The sequence below is a fragment of the Arvicanthis niloticus genome, chromosome 16 (assembly GCF_011762505.2).
Source record: "Arvicanthis niloticus isolate mArvNil1 chromosome 16, mArvNil1.pat.X, whole genome shotgun sequence".
Taxonomy (NCBI): Eukaryota; Metazoa; Chordata; class Mammalia; order Rodentia; family Muridae; genus Arvicanthis; species Arvicanthis niloticus.
The window spans coordinates 65,854,233-65,879,621 of NC_047673.1; the positions used below are offsets into that span (position 1 = coordinate 65,854,233).

General features: G+C 41.2%; 1 protein-coding gene across 6 annotated transcripts in view; it reads right to left on the reverse strand.

Moving 5' to 3' along the window:
* Positions 1–1,181: 1,181 nt before the first annotated feature.
* The window catches only part of Pld5 (phospholipase D family member 5), a 307,810-nt gene continuing 283,602 nt past the window's right edge, over positions 1,182–25,389 (reverse strand). For 5 of the 6 annotated variants that reach the window (XM_076914550.1, XM_076914552.1, XM_034520958.2 and 2 more), the window contains 4 exons: positions 19,342–19,478; positions 14,718–14,886; positions 9,562–9,676; positions 1,182–2,942 (listed from right to left, as the gene is read on the reverse strand). In XM_076914550.1, coding sequence (XP_076770665.1) covers positions 2,695–2,942; positions 9,562–9,676; positions 14,718–14,886; positions 19,342–19,478 — 669 coding nt within the window. In that variant the 3' untranslated portion in view covers positions 1,182–2,694. Of the gene's footprint in view, positions 2,943–2,971; positions 3,515–9,561; positions 9,677–14,717; positions 14,887–19,341; positions 19,479–25,389 lie in introns of those variants that run through there. The other variant, XM_076914551.1, reaches the window with a different exon arrangement.

Sequence of the window (25,389 nt, forward strand, 5' to 3'; positions counted from 1 at the left end):
TGCAGAAGGAGAGTGTTGCATGGTGGGAGAGGTGCTTAGCTGTGATGGGTTACCAGGTCAGGCAGGGCTCCACTGATGCTGGTGTGTGGCAGATGCCTGTGACACATGTCTAGAGCTGCCATGCTGGTTGGTTTGGAAATAAGTGACATACATCCTGGTCATTTCGTAAGTGACAATGTTCTCCTTTCATTTGCACAATACCCAAGACAGCAACAGGGAAAGGGCCCATGCCCTCAAACCTCAGCAGAGCCCAAAGAGAGGCAATCTTTGAAGTTTTCCTTGCACTCACCTTTGGATCAACCCAGGTTCCCTTTTTCTGTTCAAGAGTAAACAGGCTGGTTTGCCCCCACCTCAAATTATTGCCTTTCTTCCTTTGTTTGAAAACTATCCCCAAAGCTACGTTTGGACAACTGCCAGGATGACACCCAATTCAAGAATGGAGTATATAGTAAATACTTAGAGTCTTGTGGGCTGGCAATTATTAACGAAAAATATCACTGAGTCTTTAAATCAGCTCATGAAACTTGATACCCTTAAATCACAGCTTTCTCATGGGATGCTCTGTCTCTCTCTTCATCTCTGTCTCTCCTTTTCTTTCTCGGTTATTTTTTATTTGTTTGTTTTTTGAGACAGGGTCTCTCTCTATGTAGCCTTGGCTGTCCTGGAACACTCTATGAACTCTCCAACTCACAAAGATACTGTCCCAGCTCCCTTGACTGATTTTAAACACCCAGTGAGGTGACAGGTGGTCATGGTAGGAAAGGAATAGGAGTGATCAGTAGGACTGGGGACAACCATTCTGTGTCAGTAGGCCTGTAAGTAAGGAGCTCTTTTGGCATCTTTAAAACCAAGTCTCGAGAGATAAGTGTAAATAATGAGATTGCGCATCCTTGTTCTAAAAACCCATGTACACACTGCTGCTAATGGTCAATTTGCAGCACAGCATCTAGTTATGTGTTATTATTTATGTCACGGTGACCAGGCTGAATGTTCCATTCAAATATCTACAATCCAGATTGTCACTTGGACCAACCTTCTCCACCCTGGCTCCCCCATTCACATCACCTGTGTTTGCAAATAGAAGATGCTTTATTTCCCTCTCCAGATTCTTGCAGGGAGTGCCTGGTACTGGTTCTACCAGGATACCACAGAGATTATTTCCAGAAAAAGATTATGCCATGTAATGCTTAGCATTTATATAGGTTCTTTTGATTCCAAAACAACTTATAAATATCGCCTACCATGACAGCATCCTTGCGAGGTAGGTGAGTATTATTGTCTACATTAACAATAGAAACCAGAGGCCAACGAGGGACGGGCTCTGTTCTGAGCATAAAGTCAGGAGCCATACTGGGTGTAGGCATCTTGGCTATTTGCTCTGGGCCCTGAAGAGGTCACACCTCTCTCATGTAGCAACAGTCTCCGTTAATACAGGATTATATATTAGATAGATATAAAACAACAACACACAATGACATTATAGAACAATAATCCAATATTTCTGTTTCTTAGTAAAATATGTTAAGCACAATATTTAAATTGCATTTGTCTGAAAAGCATTTGGTATATTAAATAGCTCTATTATAAACATTTGCTGGCATACTCTTAAACTCTTAACAGCATAATAATTCTAAATAAATTAAAATCCACCAACGCATAGACCTTTCCTTTATAATACTGTTAACCAAACACAAATGTGAAACTGCTTTATTCTTCAAATGCAGACTTAATGGCTTGCTGGGTATTAGCAGGGTCACTTCATTTTTCTGAGCTTGAGGAAAGGATATATATATATATATATATATATATATATAGTGTGTGTATACACATATATGTATATATTCTTCATATATATATGAGATATGAGACAGGCAGAGAGAGAGAGAGAGAGAGAGAGAGAGAGAGAGAGAGAGAGAGAGAGAGAGAGAGAAGACTGTGGTTTTTAAAAATAATCAATTTGGGATGGGAAAAATGTGATTGGGAGGAGAAAGTGAAAAACTGATTTCCATTTTGTATACATTCTGGGAATTCAAACTGTTCCCTAAGACATTATCACTCTCTGAGCAAGTGCTGAGGTGAATCCAGGGCCAATGTAAAACCAGAACATGTTTGTCAGAAAACAGACTGATAACTCCAAAAACTCTGGTATCAAAAGACAAGGAACAAGGGGACAGACACGAGGGTTTCTCAGGAGTCTTGATGGCTAGCATGAAATGGAGGTGCCTGTACTCAGCTGCCTGGCTAGGTCTTAGAGTTGATCTATCAGGGCAGATGCTTGGTTCTGTCTGTGTCTCTCCCCCCTTCCTCTAATTCCAGAATTCAGCAATATTAAAGGAAAGGGCTCACTTCATGCTATGCTTCTTACAACCAGTGCAGGTAGGTCAGCAGAAAAGGTTCTAAAACCAGTAAGAATCAGGAGACAAGAACCAAGTTGTAAAATGTGTTTGCAGTCATTAAAAACTAACTCCTATGCCAGAACAACATTCTCTGTCAGAGCTCATAGATACAAAAGTTTTAAATTTAATACACGATGCTAAGATGTTGTTAGCTAGATATTACATGTCATTCAGAGAACGTTTTTTAATAAGTGTGCTTTTTAATCTCTTTTAAAAAGAAAAGATGTAGTAAATCATTTCCTCTAGTCCTCCCTGTGTTTGGTCTGAAGCCTTGCGTGTCTTTTAGTGAGCTATACACTCAGGGCTCCCTCCCCGTGGCATTGGAAATGGCAGGTTGGTTGGAAAGAGACTTGAGTTTGGACAGGCTTGAACAGTTCGGCTGTTTGGTTGGCTGTATGGATTTGGCATAAGGCGAATACCAGTCCCTCTCAAACACATCTTTAAGTTGCTTAATGATGCTCCTGTTGTCTCTCACGTCTGCCTGGTTGATGACAAGGCCCGTGCCAGCATTCTGGGTAAACTCATTCCCTACCCAGTCAAAATTTCCTGCAAATAAAAAAATTATGATGAGAAGGTATGATCCACTGGGAACATTCCCAATATAATTAAATACACAGTGGATTTAAAATAAATGAATAAATAAATAAATACCCAGGAATAACAAGAGAGGCAGAATATTGTTGACAGTTCCCGGGGGAAAAAAATTACAAGAAGCTCCACATCTGGTGGATAATATTTGCATATTATTTTGGCATTTTCTTCAGCTTCTCTCAAGTCGAAACTCAAAACAAGAAATCTGCTGTTCCTTTTCCTGTAAATGTTATTTTTTATTGATGTTCACAAGACACACTAAATACAGCAACATTTAAAATATATAGGAATACACTTAAAAATCCTGTGAACCATTACTACCTTCTCAAAGAGACAACATCGAATCCATATGTATAAACATTATCATGCAGAGATGCTTCGCCATTGAGACAAAGCAGAAGGCAGAGATGTGACTACAGCACTCCCTAAAGAGACTGGAAGGCACTCCCCAGGGCAGGACCGGCAGCTCAGCCAGGATAGATGGCCGATTTGTTTTTTTCAGAACCGTCTTCACGAAGTGCCAGAAACTAGTTGGTTTAAACAGAAAAAAAAATGTATTATCATGACTTCAGAGACAAAAATCAAGGTTGGTTCCTTCTGAGAACTATGGGAAGTGTGATGGCTAATTTTTGTTGCCAACTAAACACCTCTAGGAAGAACTATAACCATCAAATTAGCCTCTGGCCATGTGAAAGGGGCATTCCCTTGATGGCTAACCGATGTCAGAGGGTGGGTTCAGCCCACTGTAGGCATCGCCATCCTTGGGTAAGTGGCCCTGGGCTGGATAGGAAAGGTAGCTGGCCATGAGCTTTGAGATCAAGACAGTAAAAGCAGTGTAGCGCCTGTGCTGGCTGCTTCAAGACCCTGTCTCGAGTGCCTTCTCTTGATGCTGGACCATAATCTGCAAGTGAAACAAACCCTTTCCTTCCTAGACTGCGTTTGCTCTCGTTGTTCATCACAGGAACGGGGAAGCAAACTAGGAGGGAGAGGATGCACTCCAACTCCCTCTCCTGGGTGGCGCTTTTCTCCCTGTCTCTCCAAATCATCTTTCCTCTACGCATGCCCTTATTAGCCTTCTTCCTTGTTTTGTTTTTGAAGCTGGGTGTTATTAGATAGTTCAGGCTGGCCTCCTACTCACAACAATCCTTCCCCCTCAGCCTTCTGAGAGCTAGGATTACAGGCATGAGGCACCATGCACACACAGTTCCTCTGTGTTTTGTTTTTAAAGGACATTGGCCACAGTAGATTAATGCTCACCTGAATGGCCTCACTTGAGAGTGATTTTCCTTAACCACAATATCTCATACTAAGAATCAGGACTTCCACATATGGTTTTTGAGGTTGGGACCATCTTGGAAGAGGTTGATAATGGCTATGCTATTAGTGCTGTATCTATCTCTAAGGCTCAGAGGGGTTGAATAAAAATGACCATCACTGGCTCATATATTTGCATGCTTAGTCTCCTGTTGGATAGCTGTCAGGAAAGGATTAGGAGCTGTGGTCTTCTTGGAGGTGGGGTGTCACTAGATGGTGTGAATATGCACGGCCCAGGGAGTGGTACTTATTAGGAAGTGTGGCCTTGTTGGAGTAGGCATGGCCTTGTTGGAAGAAGTGTGTCACTGTGGCAGTAGGCTTTGAGACTCTCCTCTTAGCTGCCTAGAAGCCAGTCTTCTCCTGTTTACTTTCAGAATAAGATGTAGAACTCTCACCTCCTCCAGCATCATGCTCTCTGCCTTGATAATGGCCTGAATTTCTGCACCTGTAAGCCAGCCCCAATAAAATTGTTTTCTTTTATAAGAGTAGCCTTGGTTATGGTGTCTCTCACAACAATGGAAATCCCAATGAAGACACTAAGGGTAGGCTTTGAGCTTTCAAAAACCCACTCCAGGCTCCAGTGTCTTCCTCTGTCTGCATGTCTGCTGCAATAGGGTCAGGTTGTAAAGTTCTCAGCTACTTCTCCAGCACCATACCTGAGTGCATGCTACCATACTCTCCACCATGATGATAACAGAGTAAGCCTGTGACACTGTAAGCAAGCTCCCAATTAAAATACTTTCCTTTGTAAGATTTGCCTTGGTCATGGTGTCTCTTCATAGCCATAGAACACCAGCTAAAACAAAGGTACAGGACATGGCTCATCTCCCATGTATTTTTCTTTGGTGTCAAAACCAAGGTCTGTCCTTAGAAGGGGGGCAGTACCAATTATTTATTAGATCTTCATTCTTCTGTGTTGTTCACTGAGTTACCTAATGTCTACCAGGTCCGATTTTAAGAGTGTAGATTATAAAACTGAAAAGGAATTCTAGAAAGAAAGAGTCACTAGAACACAGATGGTAAGAAAGAGCACACCAGGATTTCATACCCAGTGCCACAAGCACCAGAGAGAAAAATTTTTGTCCCTGGCTTAGTGTGTCAAGAAGAAGCTGTATGTGGATTAATGAGAGATGCCCTCAAGCTTAACTAGGACAAGAGAAATCCAGGTTCTAAGAAGGAGGGTGATATCTTGTAGGCAGAGAACAGGTTGGAAGTCTGGACTATTAGGGGATGTAGTCAAGCTGCAAGAGAGTCTGAGGGAAGAGCAACTGTGAGTTACCGTCTACTTTAGGCAAAGCATAGTACTTGTGTTTATGTACAATATTTTGTATGATGGGAGGGATTTGCCATGAGAAAGGAGATGTTCAGAGAGATCCATACAGCTGTCCCATGGTTCATGGCTAACCAACAGTGCTTCACTGAGAACCATTGGAGCTGCAGTTCAACGCCAAATTTAACTCTAGAGCCTGTACTTCACCTTTGACTCTAAAGGTGTCCACTGCCCACTTCACCCTGGACAATGACTTAACCTCAGGCTCTGGGGCTTTGCAGCCATTCTGAGATTTCTGCTGTATGCACTGAAAGATCAAAATTTCTGGAGAAAACACACATAGGTAAATACTAAAGGGGCATCCCTGGGAAGAGAAAAAAGGATAGAGGGGGGTGAGGAGTTTGGGGCCTTAGCTTGTAAACCTAGCTTTTTCCCTGCCATACAGAAAATGAGCCAAGAGCAGGCTGTTTGTGGATTTCAAATGCCTTAGTTGGCTTCTTTCGCGACAGCTCTGGGAAACTTCATGCTGACACAGAAATTTTGGCGGACCTTCAAGGTGACATGCTTCCATAATTTTTTTTTTGAAGCTGGGCTATAATTTTTTTTAAATTTATTTTTTGAGATTATTTTAGTTTTTCAGAATGCACACTAAGGTTTCAATATCCAGAATGTAGTGTGCCCTCCCCCCTCGTGTGTGTGTGTGTGTGTGTGTCTGTCTGTCTGTCTGTCTGTCTTAGGGTACCAGAAAGCTCACCTTCTTGGTAGGCAGCCTTGGACATCTTTCCAGCACCTTCAATTACCTCCCCATCCCCCTTAGCTGTCTAATTGCTCAGACAGCTTTCTAACAAAATTTCTAAGTTTAACTCAGATACATTTTGGACAGTTTAAAATGAAAAAGACCATGCTGTCTGAAAAGTCTTCTGGAAGTCTCATACAAACTTAATGGAGTTATACTCCCACACCCTGGGATTTTTCTTGTTTCCACACTATCAATGAGTATCTACGAAATGACTTAGGACATCTTAGAGCATGTTAGGAATTATTTAAGGCATCACTGAATTTCCCTTTTTATGTGCTTTGAATATTTTTGTATTGGAACTCTGCTTCTCTCTAGAGAATCAGTGCTTTGCTAAAACTGTTGTCTATAAAATGAAGTTACTTAATAATGTCTTAGCCCATGTTTACTAAGACCCTGTTTAGAGCCATTCATATATTATCTCATTTAATTACCACACTACCACCAAAGGGTGGGTGCTATTATCCCCCTTTCACAGATAGAGAGACTGAGGCTTACAAGAGATTACATGGATTGCTACCATCTCCTAGTTTGTATCACTGCTGTAATTCAAATATAGATTTTTCTGATTCCAAAACACTTATTTAATTTGTCCAAGAAATGTTTGGACATCAGGTGAGCCATTTCAAGATCAATAAACATTAGTTTACAATCTACTGCCAGCCTACATCTGGTCTTGCTTGAGTTCTGTTTTCTTCTTTGGTTAAAGAGCCACTGAATGTGCACATGACACCTTACTTTTAATAAATGCTACAATAAAATATTTTGATTTGTGGTCTTAACCAACTGAGTACACCTGGATTCATCCTTACATTTTGACTAATTTAGCTAGAAGTTTCTATTTTTTAATAAGCAATTTTGGTGGTTTTTCTTCATTTGCTTTTCAAATTTTTACGTGGTTTATTATTTATTTATTTAATATTTTTTAATGTATTGCCTGCATGTATATATGTGTGCCACTTATGTGCCAGGTGTTCTCAAAGGTCAGAAAAGGGCAATGAATACCCTAGGACTGGCATTAATGGATGTTGTGACCCCCTCAATGGGTTCCAGGTCTTCTCTGCAAGGGCATCAAGTGCTCTAAACTGCTGAGCATCTCTCTGCTCCTTGCTCCTTGCTTAAAAAAGAAATAACAAACAGGAAAAAGAAGCTATCTCTGGTGTGATGGTGCATGCTTTGGGAAGTAAAGACAGGTGCATGTCTGTGAGTTCAAGGCTAGCCTTGTCTACAGAGCAAGTTCCAGGACGGAGAGGATAACACAAAGAAACCCTGCTTCAGAGCACCAAACCAAAACAAAAGTCCAGGAGTGGTGTTACATGCCTCTAATATCCCAACACTTGGGAAATAAAGACATGTGTATCTCTGTGAGTTCAAGGGAGTCCAGCCTGGTCTACAAGGCAAGTCTAGGACAGCCAGGACTTGTTACACAGAGAAATCCTGACTCAAAAAAAAAAAAAAAAAAAAAAAAAAAAAAAAAAAAAAAAAAACCCTCCCCCACCCCCAAAAAAGCTAGTTTCATTTTATTTTCCATCATAAACTGAGAAAAATGAGGAAATTCAACCAATATCATTTTGAATCATCTTTGAATGTGCTTGTAATGTAAAACAATTACATATTTAAATTTTTTTTTTTTGAGACAGTCTTTCTATATTGCCCTGGCTGTTCTGGAACTCACTATGTAGACCAGACTTGCCTTGAATGCACAGAAATCCTCCTGCCTCCACCACCTCAGTGTTGAGTTTAAAAACATGCACTTCATGCCTGGGAAAACCGTCTTTAAAAGAAACTTTATTTTATCTTTAATTGTGCATATCTGTATGTGTCTGTGTATGGATGTGTGCATGTGAGTATACTACCCTTGGAGGCCAGAAGAGTGTCAGATTGACTGGAGCCAAAGATAAAGGAGGTTGTGAAACTCCCAACAAAAAGTGCTGTGAACTGAACTTCAGAAGAACAAGCAACAAATGCTACTGACCAGTCAGCCATCTCTGCATGCAGCCCCATGTATTAAAAAGAACAGAGAGAGAGAGAGACAGAGAGAGAGAGAGGGAGAGAGAGAGAGAGAGAGAGAGAGAGAGAGAGAGAGAGAGAGAGAGAGAGAAAGAGGGAAGGAAAATCTATCTAAATACTCTATTTTAAAGAAGGCAATGGTATAATTAGGAAAAATAGAGACTGATATTCTGAGTCTGAAATTTCAGTGACCTCGTAGCTCGAACTGGACACCTGTGTGGCCTAGTTACCTCCTTCCTCACACCCCATAGCCTTACTTCTAAGCCTGGAATACAATCTTCTCTCCGTTGATAGCAGTGCAAAAGTGCTTCCTGAAGTATGGTTTTTATTTTTTTTTAAATTCACCCATGAAACTTAGAGAAATAACTGATATGGACTCCATATTAATTCTTGCATCCCACAGATGTGTTTCTCTTTTCTGTGGAGGCCACGGCTTCATCTGTGTGATGTAATAATCTCCTCGTTCTTCAGGTTTGAACGACCTCTTTTTATAGACAATGTCAGCTCTATCTGTGATAGCTCCAGTGAAGGAATTACCCTTGCCTCCCACACACCGTGAAGACTTAGAATAATCCCACCAATGTAATAATGGAACTTTATTGCCTTAATAATAATAGCTAACATTAATTAGGCATCATCCACATGCCAGGTGCTTTGTGTATATTATCTCTCATTTAAACGTCACCCTATAAAGTCAAAACTGACACAAGCTTCATCTTACAAATCAGTGAACTGAAATTCAGGGAGCTCCAGGGAATTGTTCCACATTAGGTATTTAGACAATGGCAGAGGTGTCATGAGAAGATGGCGTGGATGTCTTTGCTGCCCAGACAGAATAATTGTTTCCTAGAACCCCAAGATGGGATGTCCCATGACACTGTAGACAAGTGGATGAGCACTGTGTTTGTCCCCTGCTGGAACTCACCTCTGATGAGCCCTGTGTCTCCTCACTTATAAAATCAGCCAAATGGACCAGAGAATGTCTGCAGAATGTAGATGGAAAACTGTTTTCCATGATCTCCAGCCATGGAGTAGAGAGAGGGTCTATGGAGCCAAAGAGCTCTTGGCTCCAGCCTCCTGCTTCTTACCTGCATTACCTCCTCAGTGGCTACAGCTTCCAAGGTATCACCTCCCCCGGCTGTCCTCCTGTGACCCCTGAGGAGCTTTTCAACCCCCATACCTACCAATGTAAGCTGCTCCATCTGTCACCATGTACTTGTTGCGGTTTAATTTGGGAAAGGTCTGGTTCTTTTGTTCTTTTGTTGCACAAGCGTTCTCTCTTTCCAGATCAAAAAATTTCTGTAAGACAAAAGAAAAGTAAGAAAGCAAAGCAGGTCAATTGAGAATGTTTTGGGTCTTGTTCACAAGCACAAAGGAGTCTATTATCCAAATATCAACAATAGACCTCATATTGGGTTATTAAAATGGCGCCCCTGTTACTTTGTATAGAGGAAGCTATTTTTACTTTCCATCCATATAGGCAACAACAAAGAAAATTAGCATGTTCAATTAGCTCTATAATTAACTCTGCAAAGCTAACAAATGAACACAAAATTCATTTTCTGAGCAGGGTGAGGGATAGAAGTCTGCTTAATTCTCATGGTCTTATTCAGCAGGGCACACTGGCACTGGGAGCAGCCTCCAGGTGCTCTGTGTCATGCATGACAACAAACTGAATGAATATTCTTACCCAGTACATATATTATGTCAATGACTAACTGATTCATCTGAGAATCTGCAAAGGTCAAAAGAGACTTTGTCACAAGAACAAATAGTTTCTGTTGGAACACCTTCAGGGCATTTTTGAATAGGCAACTTAAAAAAAAAATTACAAATTTGAACTAAGGTTGGTATGACTCCAGATGATGATGATGATGATGATGAGGATGATGATGGTGAGGATGATGGAGTCTAATTCACCCAAGGCCTCAAATGGAGGAATTTGAGGAATGTGGGAAATGAGCTACAGAGAGGAAAGGCCTTAGAAATTTGGGCAGTGTTGGATTAAGTGTCCATTGTGGATGAGCTGATGGGACTATAAGGACTGAGCTTAGAGGAGACACACATTGAAGACAAGGATTTCAGGTCTCCACTGCAGTGGAGAACTTGGAGTCTAGAATGTCTTTCAGCTCTAGTCTCTGTATGCTGGGAGGGAAGCAGAGGCAGAGGGCATCTGTGGGAGATGACTCTTCATGGATAATTTTGTATAATTTCAAAGGTCTGCTTGTTCCTGTTTGGTTTGGAGAGGTAATGAGAGTTGGTCTAGCACTATGCTTCATGCTGGGGGAAGGGTAACCTGGTGATCACTAAGGTTCCAGATGTTCTCCCAAACTCTATAGTCTCTGACATTACTAGAGGTTTTAATATGTTGGAAGAAAAGCAAAATGACCAAAAACAATTGGGTAATTTACTAAGTAAACCAACTCAAGTCAGCCATAATAAATATTATTTTTGGATTAAATTTTTTAGGAAATTATGTGTGTGTATGTATGTATGTATGTATGTATGTTGAAGTGTGTGTATATGCATATAAGTGCAAGTGTCTACAGAGACCAGAGGTGTCTAATTCCATGGAGCTGGAGGTATAGATGGTTGTAAGTCACCCGAATCAGCTTATCTGACTGTTGGGAACTGAACTCTGGTTCTTCGCAAGAGCAGTACATGCTCTTATTTGCTGAGCCATCTCTGTAGCCCTGAACTGAGACAATCTTCTAAGCAGCAGTCTTTCTGTTTTCCTCAATGATACCAAGCCACATCTGGATAGGTGATGCAAGCATCTACTTTCCAAGGTCAGAGCATCCTGCCGGGTCCCAGGTCAGTTATCTGCCTAGTCAGGGCTCCGTGCCTCCTGAAGATATACTGTCTCCAAAGTTGCTATACTCTACTTTTCTTGTAAGTGCTCACTAGCCATCTGTGTCCTAGATGGGGCCATAAATTGTCTTCCCACCCAGGCTTGTCTTGACATTTAAAAATACATGGCCTCTGTTTTATAAAATGGCCAGCAGTAAGCTATTTAATGTATGGTTTATTCAAGATTCATGACCATCTGTGTCTAAATGGTGATGCGGATGAAATCTTGCAAGGGCTCCTATCATGGAATTTTCTTTCCTTGTAGGATTTCAGATGCAAGGGCCTTAGATTCAAGAATGCTGTGGATCAGGAAGCAGCATAGTGGGGAAAACCCCTGACTTTGGATGAAGGGAGATCATGAGTAACCATGGGAGTGAATGTGTCAGGCTGTATGCACAAGCTCCTGGAAACTTCATGAACTTGACAGCAGATCCTCTGATTTCCCTCACTGACCTCCAGGATGCATGATGCACACTGGGGATACCAGATCATAGAAGACAATTAAGAAAGCTCTGGGAGCCGGGCGGTGGTGGCGCACGCCTTTAATCCCAGCACTTGGGAGGCAGAGGCAAGCGGATTTCTGAGTTCGAGGCCAGCCTGGTCTACAGAGTTAGTTCCAGGACAGCCAGGGCTACACAGAGAAACCCTGTCTCGAAAAACAAAACAAACAAACAAATAAACAAAAAACCAAAAAATAAAACAAAAAGAAAACCAAAAAAAAAAAAAGAAACCTCTGGGAAATGCTTGATCCACAAGAGCCACGGGATCCATGTCTGGTACTGCAAACCCAGGCGAAGGCCCATGTCTGGGAGGCTGTACGCCCCATTAGGAAAGCTATTGCCTTTGTTTTGCTTACTGAGCATGATGTGCCTGTCAAATTGCCTTCAAATAGCTATGTTTATGTACACAGATTCATGTTGCAATCAACTTTGGTCTGTGAAGCATTTTTCTGCAGGGGTCAGTAGTTAATACAGAGACTCATAATTGGTCAAAGTACTGAAGAGAAATGACTATTAAATGCCCAGTAGATGGAACATCTATACTTCAAGGCACAGGGAACATCAGAAAGTATGGAAGAGCTGGGAGAATGAGCATGGAGAGGTGGAAAACCCTTACATTTTTGGGAGTGACATGCCTGTTACATCCTTAAAATAAAAAAAAAGTGATAATGTGCACAAAATTTCTATATAGCGCTCTGTTTTGGAAGTGAGGTGGGGGTAGAGGTGTGGTGGGATGAGATCGTGTGGTTTCACCCTTCCCTGATGATTTATAAGCAGTTCATGGGTGGTGGGGAAAGGGAGAAGCATTTCCTTTAGGGGCATAGCTACTCATAAGGGGAGCCTATGCTCCCTCCTGTAAACAAGTTACCACCCATGCTTCTGCAGACAGCTACAGTGAGACTCACTGGGGAGAAAAGACTTGGGCTCTAGGTTCTCTTGTCTTTCCTAACTGATGATAGAATCTCTCCTATCATTGCCTTTCTCAGCCCTTTTCTTTTACTGCCTTCATTTGTGAATCTACCACTTTAGCACATTTTAGCCTCATGGCAGGCATTAGGAACAGATAGTGACTAGGCATCTGGTTTCTGCATCATATGAGTTCCCTGGAGTCTTGAATGCTACTTCAGTGTCCTGGATGATGCTGTCCCTGAGCTGAATCAACCCCAGCATTCTCTTCTCTATGAAGAGGTATCAAACACAGCTGGGCTGGTCTTTCAGGCCTTTCTTGGCCCCCTCTTTTTAGCCTCTGCTTCCACCCCCAGTATTTGACTTTGCATCTCAGTTAGCATCTACACTATGGCCATGTCATATATTCTTTTAAATCTGACCTACAAGACAGATGGTTGATGGTAGTCACAGACCTGTTTTCATATTTCCAACACTTACAATGATTTAAGAACTTATTTACATAGGGGTGCCTGCTTCAGCTTTTAAAATCAAACAGTTAAGTGTAGAGTTGTACACAGGTAGGAAGGGAAGTTCTAGGGTTCTCTGTGGGAAGAAGTGACACAGGTGCTAAGACTGTCTTACCAGGTTAATCCTTAAGCCTATTCCTTTGACCAGGTGGGGCACAGCTACTGTTCTGAACATACCCATAAGCCTCCCTTGCCCTTTGGTATCACCCTGTGAGCAATGTCTGTAACGAAACAAAAGCTGAAAACCACCTCTAGGTCTGACCCTCAAGTCTCCCACTACTCCCCCTTGTCTCTGGGATACAGATGGTCGGGGACTTGCTGGAAGCTGACTCAAGATGGATACTTCAGAGACCCTGTCATCACATGTAGACAAATGCCTCAGGAAGCACAGGCCTGCCAGAGTGTGGTCTCAACACACAGCTGTTGAGTGCATAGGAGATTTGGTTTGAAAACTGAGGCCTAAATGATTAATATGCATCAGTCAGATGAAGGTGGAGGAGGGTGTTCTGGAGAGGAAAGCACACACAAAAGTCCTGAGGGGAGGAGGCAAGAAAACTCAAGGAACCTGAGAGTTACATTCACACATTTCATGTGTTCTATGGTTTGAATGTGAAATGTCTCCCATGGGCTCATGTTTTCAACACTTAGTCTTTAGTGGGTGGTGTTATTTTGGGAGGATGGGGAACCTTTAGGAGAAGGACCTATCTGAAGAGGTAGGTTTATGGGCAGGAGTGGGATTTATGGGTTACATCTTGTCCCTAGAAAGAGTGCCAGATCTGTATTTTATGACAGGGTAGGATGGAACAAGTCAAATTATCAATTCATGCCAGCCCCTGGCACGAGTCCTAGCCACCCTAGAACTGTGGACTCGGATCAATCATTCCTCCTTTAAATAGCTTCTTGTCAGGTCTTCAGTCACTGTAATGACAAAAGTCACAGAAACAAGGAACCAGCAGTTCCCCACTTTGCTTTCCTCTAGGCATCCTGAGATGGATTAGCATGTGACACAAGAGATTGGAACAAGCCCAGGAGTCTGGACTAGCGCATTAGTGGGCAGGGTCCGTGTGTATTGACGGATGATTCAACTCTTTGTCAATGTTACAAATAAGGTTAGTAGGTGAAGGAAGCAATTCAGATGAAGTGTGTACTGAAGGGGCTGAGAAGACGGCTAGGAGGTAAACTGCTTGCTGCACATGCAGGAAAATCTGAGCTTGGATTCCTAGCATCCACATAAAGCTTGGCCGGCAGCTGTCAATAACATTAGTCCTGGGGGACTGATGGAGACAGGTAGCCCATGGAGCTTGGTGACTAGCTACTCCAGCCAAATCAGTGAGCTTCAGATTCAGTGAGAGACCCTGTCTCAAAACAGTAAGGTGGAGAGTTACTGAGAAAGAGACCTGATGTTGACCTCTGGCCTCTACATGCACTCCCCTGCCATGTGTGCTTGCACGTGTGTGTGTGTGTGTGTGTGTGTGTGTGTGTGTGTGTGTGTGTGTGTGGGCACCAATAGCTTTCATAGACATGCAAAGGGAATAAGCCCTTTTTATTTAATAACACAGTCAATATAACACTTACAACTTTCAAGCTGCAGTTGGCTACTTCAGTGCAAATAGCTTTAAGAGACGAGATGAAGTTAAATGTGAGGGGATCAGTCTCCTTCCAGAAGCTTATGAGCAGCCGGACTTTAACGCTTCGTAAAACTAATGCTTCTCTTATTTTCCCATCTAAATCTGGCCAATATGTCCTGCAGAAAGACACATAAAGAAAACTCTTTGTGAAAGAAATTTTACAAGACAATGGCATGTTTAGTTGTTACTTTGCATGTTACTTTATTCTGTAACATGTCAGCCATCTTGCAGATTGACGATGATACAGGCCTTTGGAGTTAGCCACCAAGAGATGAGACTTTTCTGGGACCTTTTGCTGCCTTATAGAAGGTCTCAAGTCCATAGGATGAAGCTATGTGGATCTAGTAATCAGATGGACTCACCACTCTGGGTTGTCTTCACTAGACCTTCAACACTATCCAGGCCTCATCATGGTGTGAGCATTCACTTTTGAGTGGAATTCTATCTAGGAGCCTTGCATCCCTCCTCCTGGATTTCATGCTATCCCCATGTCATGGGGATTCTTTGAAAACACCCCCGTTCACCGATGGACTTCTGTTTGGTTATCTGAGCTGTCCCATGTTTGATGGTCCTTAGCACCACCTTCCCAAACCTGCCTCCCACAGCTCCCCTCTCTCCCTCCTCTGAGTTGGATGCTAGAATCCGCCATCTGTCTCCTCTATCACCTAAGCTTCTTCCCACACTGAGTCTTCCAGAAGGCATGGCTTCATGGCTCTTGCTGTGGGTTCCTATTACCATTTAACCCCCTGGCTTAAGGAGTTTGTGTAGCCTTCTGTTCTCTCTATTTTCCATCAAGTCACCTCAGAAGTGCCATGTTAAGACAAATCAGAACATGGTCCTATCTTAACTAAGCCTCAACTCATGCTATCTTCTCTCATCTCTTTGTAGGGATTCTATTTTCTCACTCAAATTCTGCCCTTATTCCAGGCATTGTCACTGTTTGGACTCAGGCCATGTTATTGGGCATGGTGGCCTGTCAGTATTATAACCACAACATCTCCCGGAGGCTGCTGTTTGTATCTGATGCTCCTGCCCTGGGAGCTCCCTCTCTTATCACATACAGCCTATTCTTTAGTCCTGGTGGGTGACAGATTTACGATTTCCAGCTTCCTCGGCTCCTCCTTGTCTCTCTTGCCTGGGCAACCCAATTCCAGTTACGTCCACCTGTACTTGTCCCTCTACCTCCCTCTTAATCCTTTTATGACCTAAATCCTGGGCAGTGCTAGAATTCTGTCAATTTCCAGGGACTGCTGGGAACAGTCACCTCAGTCTTGTATTCTACATTGATTACTGTGCCTCAGCTCTTATCCCTGTGACCACCAATGTGACTGTCTAAAAGCAAGCGTGGTCCTGTTACTCCTTTCATTAGAACACCAGAGCCTCACCCAAACCATGAGACTCTCTAGCAAGCCGCCTCCTCCACTCCCATCCCTGCTTCCTCTCCAGTGTGGTTTTCCAGGGCCTTACCTTAGGCTCTCAACCCAGCACAGAACCTGGCAGGCATGTGTCTCCATCCTGATGTTTGTTCATACTGTCCCTTCCACCTGGAAAAAATTCCTCTAAATTTGCCATGGCATCGTGGGTGCCTTTCACGGTCCTGTTCTCTGTACATACCTTCACTCCCATATACACATCTGTATTCTAATAACTTTCCCTGTGCCCCTCTGTCCCCTTTAGGTGGCGTTTCAGGGACCATGTGTGTTCACGCTTTAATCATAAATGCATACATGTCAACAGACACTTGTTAAATGAGAACAGTTAGCATAGTAGTTTCCCAGGATTGAGAAGGACACCTCCCCCAAACCCCCGGCCAAATGGAGTCTTGGAAAACTTCTGTTCTTCAATGTGCAGACTCAGCAAATAAGGAATTGGCAATAACAACTAATACAATTTTAGCAATATTATGTAATTTTATACTATGATAAAAATCTATTTAAAACTCATAAATTCTTTTTTAAAAGTATATATTACTACTCCTTTGAGAATTTCATACAATATATTTTGATCATATTCATCCTCCTCCACTAATAGCTTTTTTTCTGGAACTTTCCATTTGATATTTTCAGACTCTCGTTAAACTGCAGAGGGAGAGGGTTATTGAAGCTTAAAGGTGAATCAGGTCACATTTTTACTAGTCCTTCACACATTTACCTATCTCTTTCTGAAAGATGCACCTCACATTACTGAAAAGACAAATCAGGGACAGCTCCAAGCTGAGACCTAGGTGGTGAATCATGGAAAGAAAGAGTGCTTGTCTGTTCTCAAAGGAACAGCTGAAATCAGCCTTTCTGGTTTTTTTTCTTTTTATTGTAATTTTAAAAAATAACGTTTTAGTTTAGCATCAAAGGCAACAGGTTTCACCATGGCACCTTCATGCGTATCTGCCATTGTGCCTTGCTTTCATTTCTTGCTTTTGGCTGTCACTGTTGGTTTATGGTGCTGGGGATAAACTCAGAAACTTGCAAATGTTAGGCAAGGGCTCTCTGTCTGGGCTTCTGATTTTTTTTTTCTTTGCAGGATTTATTGCATCACTATGAGACTCTCTGTTACCCTGAAAGGCAGAAATTCCAACATCCTTTCCAAGAGATGATGTCTGTTTAGATAATTTCTGACTCAAAAGTTCATGACTTACCATCTTTCATTTAGGTATTTGTCAGAGAAGAGACTAAATTTTAAGTCAAAGATACTAATTAGTTCTACAAACACACCGAATTCGCTTTTGAACCTCCCCTTCTTTACGGGTTATGTAAACACAAGGCAGTTTGATTTCTAAGTAAATTTCATTCATATGGTTGAGAAGAATGTAATTATAATCCAAATGTCTGATCTCTACATTTCTCTTTTGTTTTGAAAGCTACGAGTATAGGCTTGATATTTTATTTTGTTTCCATCACATCCATGTAGGAGCCCCAATAAGCTTATTTATTTGCTGACCTGGGTTTAGTGGAATCTTTCTTTGGTTTGTTGAGTCTCTCTATATTTGAGGTGAATAAATGTTTATTTTCTTAAATTAATTCTTTAAGGTTAGCACACAAAACAGTGAGTTTCATTCATCATGGCATCTCCACACACTGCATGGGGAGTACTTAAATAATTTAAATAATAGCCAGAATGGAAATCAAGACATGGGATTTCTGTTTGGTTCTTTAACATTTCAGTTTCTCTATCTCTTTTCACATTCTTTACATTTCCTCTAATTGTAAGATTTTAGTTTCTTTGAGACAAGGTTTTACCCGGTAGCCTAGCCTCGTTTTAAACTATGTAGTCCTGGATGATCTTGAACTCATAAAATTCTGTCTCAGCCTCCCAAGGTCTGGGGTTACAGGTGTGTACCACCACCCACCAAAACCTCCCACCCTATGGAAGACCTGCTTTGCCTGTGGGAAGCCATCGAACAAAGTTTTAGTCTTGGCCATCAACATACTAGAACCCCATAAACTTGGCCCCCATCCTCTTTGGTTATAGGACAACCAGACACCATGTGAGTGTTGTTTCCAAAGAGAAGCAGACATCTAAAATTTAGACTAAAGTAAAAAAAAAAAAACATGAAATGAGAGAAGTGCAAAGAGGGGGACAATGAGAAAGCATGTGGGAAAATCCATGAACATTCAAAAGGCACACAAGTAGCTCTGTCTTAATAATGTGAGTCTTATGGCTCAAAATGCTTTCCCACTGTCATAAAGCAATGCGTTTCTGGCAGGTTTTTTGCAATCTTACAACCATTTGCATAAAGATGCTACATATTATGTATATGTGGGATTGGCCAGATGAAACGGTATTCGAGTAATATTTGGCACACTTAATCATTTAAGCTAACTAAATGGCTACTTTGAAATTATAATTTTCTGGATGATGAAAGTCTTCATTTGCAGTCAGAAACGTGCATTTTGAAAAGCATTTCCTGGTTAAACTTAATTGTTGAATACACTGACAAGCACCCAAAGAGCTGCCCTTCCCGCAAGCAAGAGCGGGAATGCCTGGGTGTGGTCCCGGATTATGTGTGATTATTCTCCCTGAAACTGTGTAGTATCTTCTGTCTCTGAATCATTTCCAAGTTACTGTGTGATCAAACAGGAATTGAGAAGCTATACACTGTAAAGATAACTTTCTCATTCGGAAGGGTGCGCTCTCTGAAAGCATGTGATTTTTTTTTTTAATTGGATATTTTATTTATTTACATTTCAGATGCCTTCCCCTTTCCTCATTTCTTCTTCCTAGAAACCCCCTATCCCATTCCCCCCACCTCCTTTTTGCTTTTGAAAGCATGTGTTTTAAATCTCCTTCACCCTCGAAATGAAGGCACAGAGGAATACAATGTTCTATTAATTACCCAACCTTCTTTCTGAGACTGTTCCTGTAATTGTGGGATAAACTAGTGACTTACTCCTGTGGAGTGAGACCCTGAACATTTAAATTGGACACACTAGAAGAAGAAAGGCATGATGGGAAAATTGCAGCTGCATACAAGGGACACTGGAAGAGTGTGTGCTCTTCCTGATACATACAGCATGACAGCATCTCAGAGCCCAGAGGCCTGAGGACCCCATGATACACATTGGGAAGTCCCTGACCTTTTGGTGCTTGTGCTGGAGATAGGCAGGTAGTCTGTGACGGCAATGTACACATACTGTTTGGCATCATCAATCACACTGTAGATGGCATCGATGTCAAAGCTTCTGTTTTTAGGGCAAAAGAGTTTGGGAGAGTTCTGTGAAGATATAAAACCCAAGACGTTAGAGTTGAGTTGTAGACATTTAAACATTAAAAACATTTAAAGTGTTTTTGAATTTGTGTTGGTTGGCCTTGGTACATTGTTAATTACATGGTATTTAAACCTCCTTTTTGCTTCTTGATCAGATTACAACAAAGATACTTTGTGTTTTCTCAAAGCTGAGGCAAGAGTTGTTTCATGTCCTTGAGGGCTGTCTCAAGAGGGAATTTTTGCTTCCAGTGTAGGTCTTGCTACTTTGAGAGTAGCCTACTTCAACCTTATATGATTCTAGGATCCCTCCCTGTTTTATGTGGCTGATGATTTTTCTAAAGTATTATTTACAGACGTATACACAGATAGTAAGACATTTATTCGAGAAATTCGTATCATCTGGGAAGTGATACTGGCCATAAAAACATTCCAGACACAAGTTTAAAAACTTCTATTTTTTCCCCTGGATCTTTCATAGGGCCAGGAAGAGAAATGCTGATTGTATAGAATGCCATCAATAACCCTCCAAGGAAAACAGAAGTTACTGTGATGCCCAAATTCATCAAGAGAGGCAGAGGAAAAGGATATTCTGCCAGACATCAGCAAAATGGAAAAAGAGGAAAAATTATTCTGGAGGTACTTTTCATACATTCGAACTTTCTTATAAAAATAGGTTGTCTTTAGATGGAGTTGGTATAGCAAGAAAAAGACATACTTCAGAGTGTTCATTATTTTTCCAGTGGAGAGGATTGGAGAGAGTGTTTCCTGTAAGTCTCACCTTTATCTGACAAAAAGTTGCCTGAGTTAAGCATAGAAACACCAAAGAAAGGATAAAAGTTTCTGGAATGCCTGGAATGAAGGGGAGCACCAGACAATAACAACCCCGAGTCCTTTGTCCACAGTTCCAGACCTGCGTTGGTAGGAATCCAATTCAACTACATGGTTCACAGAATGAAGGTTCCGGGATGGATAGCCCTCCCCGACAGAAGGGGCAAAAAGTCCTTGTGATAGTTAATATTGATTAACCGGACATGCTCTAGAATCATCGAAGAGATGAGCCTGTGAGCATGCCTTTGAGAGAATTTTTAGATTCGGTAAACTGAGATGACCCACCCTTCCTGTGAGTAGCCCTCTTCTGTGGGTGGGATCCTAAACTGCATAAAAAAAGAAAGCAAGCCGAGACCCAGCTTTCCTCTTTCGACCTTTCTCAACTGCAGGCGTGATGTGAGCCGCAGCCTCCTGCTCCTGTTGCTATGCCTTCCCCACCAGAATGGACCTCCCCTTGAACTGTAAGCCGAAATAAACCCCTCCTCCCTTAAGCTGTTCTCATCAGATATCTGGACATAGCAGTGTTAAAGGTAAGTAATAAAGTCCTCTTGGCCAGTGATAGGCAGGGTATACTTCTGATTAGTTATTTTTCTTTGAGAATGAAGATAAATTTTCATTCTTTAGTGGGAAAGATGTATTAAAAAAAAAAACATCAGAGCAAGGACAGTCCTGTGCTTTCCCCAGTGTGCGAGAGCATGTGCGCGCGCACACAAATACATACACATGAGAGAGAGAGAGAGGGAGAGAAAGAGAGAGAGAGAGAGAGAGAGAGAGAGAGAGAGAGAGAGAGAGAGAGAGAGAGAGAGAGAGAAAGAGAGAAAGAGAGAGAGAGAATATACTCCATCTCACTGAAACAGAGAACTTCCGTATCCTTTGGACATCTGGTCTGTTTGATCCTCTCTCTTATTCAGGATCACTCAGTCCCTGGTGTTGAGACTTTATGCTGCCAAATGCTCTTCCTAACCCTGTAGTGATATTTTGGTTTCTTAAAAATCCCAGTTATGTTATGTGAATATGTTTTCTGTTTTACTCCCAGGTGTGGAACATGGGGCTGCTTCAGATTATCCACAAGAGCCGACTATGATTTATTCTGGGCTCTGGCAGGGGCGTGATTCCTCCAGCTGAAGATAGTTTACATTTAGAATTCTGGGAGTGCTTGAGAGGGTATAAAAATGCCAGAGCCCCGAGAGAAGTGGTGGTTGCTCCTTCTGCAGTTGGTTCCTGTAGCTGTCATTTGTCAAGTGATCATTAGCAAAGAGACTAGAAGAAGAAATTGGACATCCTGACAATGAAGATTGGACTTGCCCCAAGGAACTTGATGTCCCAATCAGCAGGAAGTAGTCTGATGAGACAGACACCCCCTTTCCCCTCTAACCTCTCCCACCCAGTGTTGTGGGGTTGGAAGGGGTAAGGGTGGAGAAAGACGGTAGACATTTTGTAATACTGTAGTAGTTAGACAAAAGTCTCCTTGGGAGGGTACATACAGGAAAGTCTGGGTCCGAGTTTTCCAGGGCCCAGAGAGGGGAAAACAGGATGTAACTGCTAAATGATTATGGGGGTTCTTTTATGGTGAAGAAAGCATTCTGAAATTTGACAGTGTCACACCACAAGCTCATGGGGCTCTAGAAGGAAGAAGTTTATGGTAACTGACTTGTATGTCAATAAAGGTGTTAAAGTGTGAGTAGTAAAATAAAGGGGAAGCTTTAAGAAGGAAGATGGCATATTTTTTTCCCATGGCAGACATAAGTTCTTCTCAGTGTCTTCACCTCTCAGAAATTCAGCTCTGTCTCCATGATGGATGGGCAACTGAACGGAATAAGAACAAGAAATAAAGCCTACCTCACACCCAGATGAACCTAAGAAGACTGTGGACAAACTAAGCTCTGTCCTTCAAGTACATTACTTCAATTATCTGGAACCCAGTCACTAGAAGTCATACAGGTAATTCTAACCAAGTACCAATTTGTGGTCCATGAGAAAATTATAAATAATCCCTACTTATATTCTAACTGAAAATTAATAGAACTGAGTTATGAATGATGAAAATTCTATATCATAACTGGAAATTGATATTTAATTGTAGTGAGTTAGCAATTATCAAAACTGTAATTTTAGGGCTGAGGATTCTCCAAGTCTTCAGAACATATTCTCTGCATGTGTTCAACTTAGTTTTAGGACTGTCAGCTTCCAAAAATATGAAGTACTATTTTAAGATTTTTTTTATACAACAAATATATTGAACTTAAATTAGTTTGCCTTGGCATTTGCTTGGCACATATTACTGGAAAAGCTATATATATTCTGTAATTTCCCACCAATATTACTACCAATAAACTCAACCTAACATTTATTTATTTGTTGCTGCTTTCAAAGCATTGAGTTGGGTCCTGGAAATATCAGTTATAAAGAGGGTGTGGAATTTTCAGAGCCTTACAGAATTATAGGGAAATCATCATAAACAAATAATTTCAGTCTTGGTAAACACCAGGGTGAGAGCAAGGAGCCCAGTTCTGATGGTAAGACTTCTCTTAGATTTTTTTAAATAAAGATAAGACTTGATATTTACTCAAAACTAGGTTTATGTGTGTGTGTGTGTATACACATAGACAGATATATATATGCACACACATATATTTAAACTGTATACAGTATGTTGGTAGGTTATTATCAATTTTATATAAAACCTAAACATATTTGGGGAGAGGGAATCTTTCCTTCCCTTATACCTCAGTCCTTTTTAATTTTGAGGGAGATGATAAATAAATAAATAAATAAATAAATTCACAGCTCTCCTGCTCTTTCTCTTTATATATACATACATAGGCCTCCAATCAGAGCACTCAGGAGGATCAGAAGTTCAAGGCCATTCTTGAAGTTACGTAGTGAGTTCAATATCAGTTGTCTAAAAACCATAAATAAAACACTGTAAATTCACTTTACTTTTTTGTTGTTGTTGTTTCTAACCTTTTTTTGCATTATTTATTTATTCACTTTACACGCTCCCTCCCCTCCTTCCAGTCCTACCCTCATAAACCCCTCTTCTCAGTACCCGCTCCCTTGGGTACTACCCCATCCTGGGACATCAAGTTGTTGAAGGACTAAACACATCAGGAAGAATCTTTTTTTTATTTATTCATTTTATGTATGTGAGTACACTGTAGCTGTCTTCAGACACGCCAGAAGAGGGCATCAGAACCTATTACAGATGGCTGTGAGCCACCATGTGGTTGCTAAGAATTGAATTCAGGACCTCTGGAAGACCAGTCAGTACTCTTAACTGCTGAACCATCTCTCCAGCCCAGGAAGAGGGAATCTTAACTGGGGAAAAAAAAATCTCTTCATGAGATTAGCTTGATGGCTAAAAATGTTGATTATTTTTTTAAATGAGTTTTTATTGGCCATTTGTTTTTCTTCATTTGAAAATTGTCTGCTTGACTCACCTTATTTGTTGATTGGATGATACAGTTTTGGGATGTTTAATGTTTGAGGTCTTTATAGATTATCAGTACTAATTCTGTAAGATATACTAATTCTGTAAGATATACTAATTCTGTAAGATATAATTCTGTAAGATATTCTGTAAGATATCCAGTTTTTATTCAGTATCAATGAGATTTAAATTAAAGGTAGATTTGATACTATGAATTAAAAAATAAAATAACAAATTTAATAAATGAAAATAGAAAATAAACATTATGTAATTGAAAAAAAACCTACCAGAATATGTGTTTTTCAGTTCATTGGTTGGCTATCTCTTGGATGAAAAGTCAATTTTTAAGTTTGCTTAGACTAAAGGAAAGATTTCACTGTCATTTCTAATGCACAGGGCTCAGAAACCAGGTGGTGGTGACACAGGTGGCATATGACTTAAATCCCAGCACTCAGGAGACAAAGGAAGGCAGATCTTTGTGATTTTGAGGCCAGCCTGATCTACAGAGCTAGTTCTAGACTCTGTCTCAAAATACAAAATCAATCAATCAATCAAACAAACAAACAAACCACCAAAGACCTTGTAGTTTCAAAGGATTTAACTAAAGACCCAGGGTGCTCTGTGGTAGCTATAGCAAAGTTATATCTTCATTGTCTAACAAAATCAACAGTGGCAAAGACCTCCCTTTTAAATGTAGACCAAAACTTGCTTATCTCTAAGATTCACACCTTAAAATCAAGCTATACAATAGCACAAAGCACTGCTCATTTGTTAATTTATTTCTTGTTGCCTCTAATCTGTTTCTCTGGATCCCTTGCTTGAGGCATCACCTTGTTTCCTACTGCTGCTTCTGAACAATAGGAATCCACTTCGAGTACTATTGTTATCTTGAGAAACAATGAAAGTGCTTCTTCTAAAAGGCTTCCTCTAGTGGTTCTATTTGCTACTGCATTCTCCACCTTAAAAAAAAATGTCCCACAGCTCCACTAAAATCCTTCATATCTGTTTTCTGCTCTTCACAGAATTCATTTATATGCATTCTTTTATTTTAGACAAACAACTTTAACCTCCTTTCGACTGTTTTGTACTGTCTTCCGAATATTCAGATCACGAGTGCTTTCATGTGAAAAGGTAAAGAGGATGTAGTTTTCTACTCTGGAGTACATAAGCACCCTGGTACCCATCCAGGGACAAAGAACAACAGTCACTTGGGAACATGGTCTAGAGAGTCCTTGCCAAGCATCAGGATGAACTCAAGAGTATGACCCAGGTCAGACTGGTGAAGTCCCACCCCACATTTTGTGGGTGAGATCCAGGGTGACTTTGGGGGCCTATAAATTTACACTGTAAAATGCTCCCTAGCTGATTCTTAGTTGTTCTAGAAGTTGGAGACCAGGGTTGGAGGCCCAGATATACACACTCACAGTTCCTAGTGACAGCTTGATTGGGTGGGTAGTGGGGTATTGGGACATGGGGTGAAGATGGAGTGTTAGTTTTCACCAGAGTCAGAGAAGCCTCAGACATCAGGGGTAACCTTGTGCTGGCCTGCCCCAAGCATTAGCACTGGCTTTGTCTGTTTTACATATTGGGTTGCCTCAGATTTGTCTTATAAGGGTTCTACTGTTAGATACATCTGGGAATCATGGATTAAGGGCACAT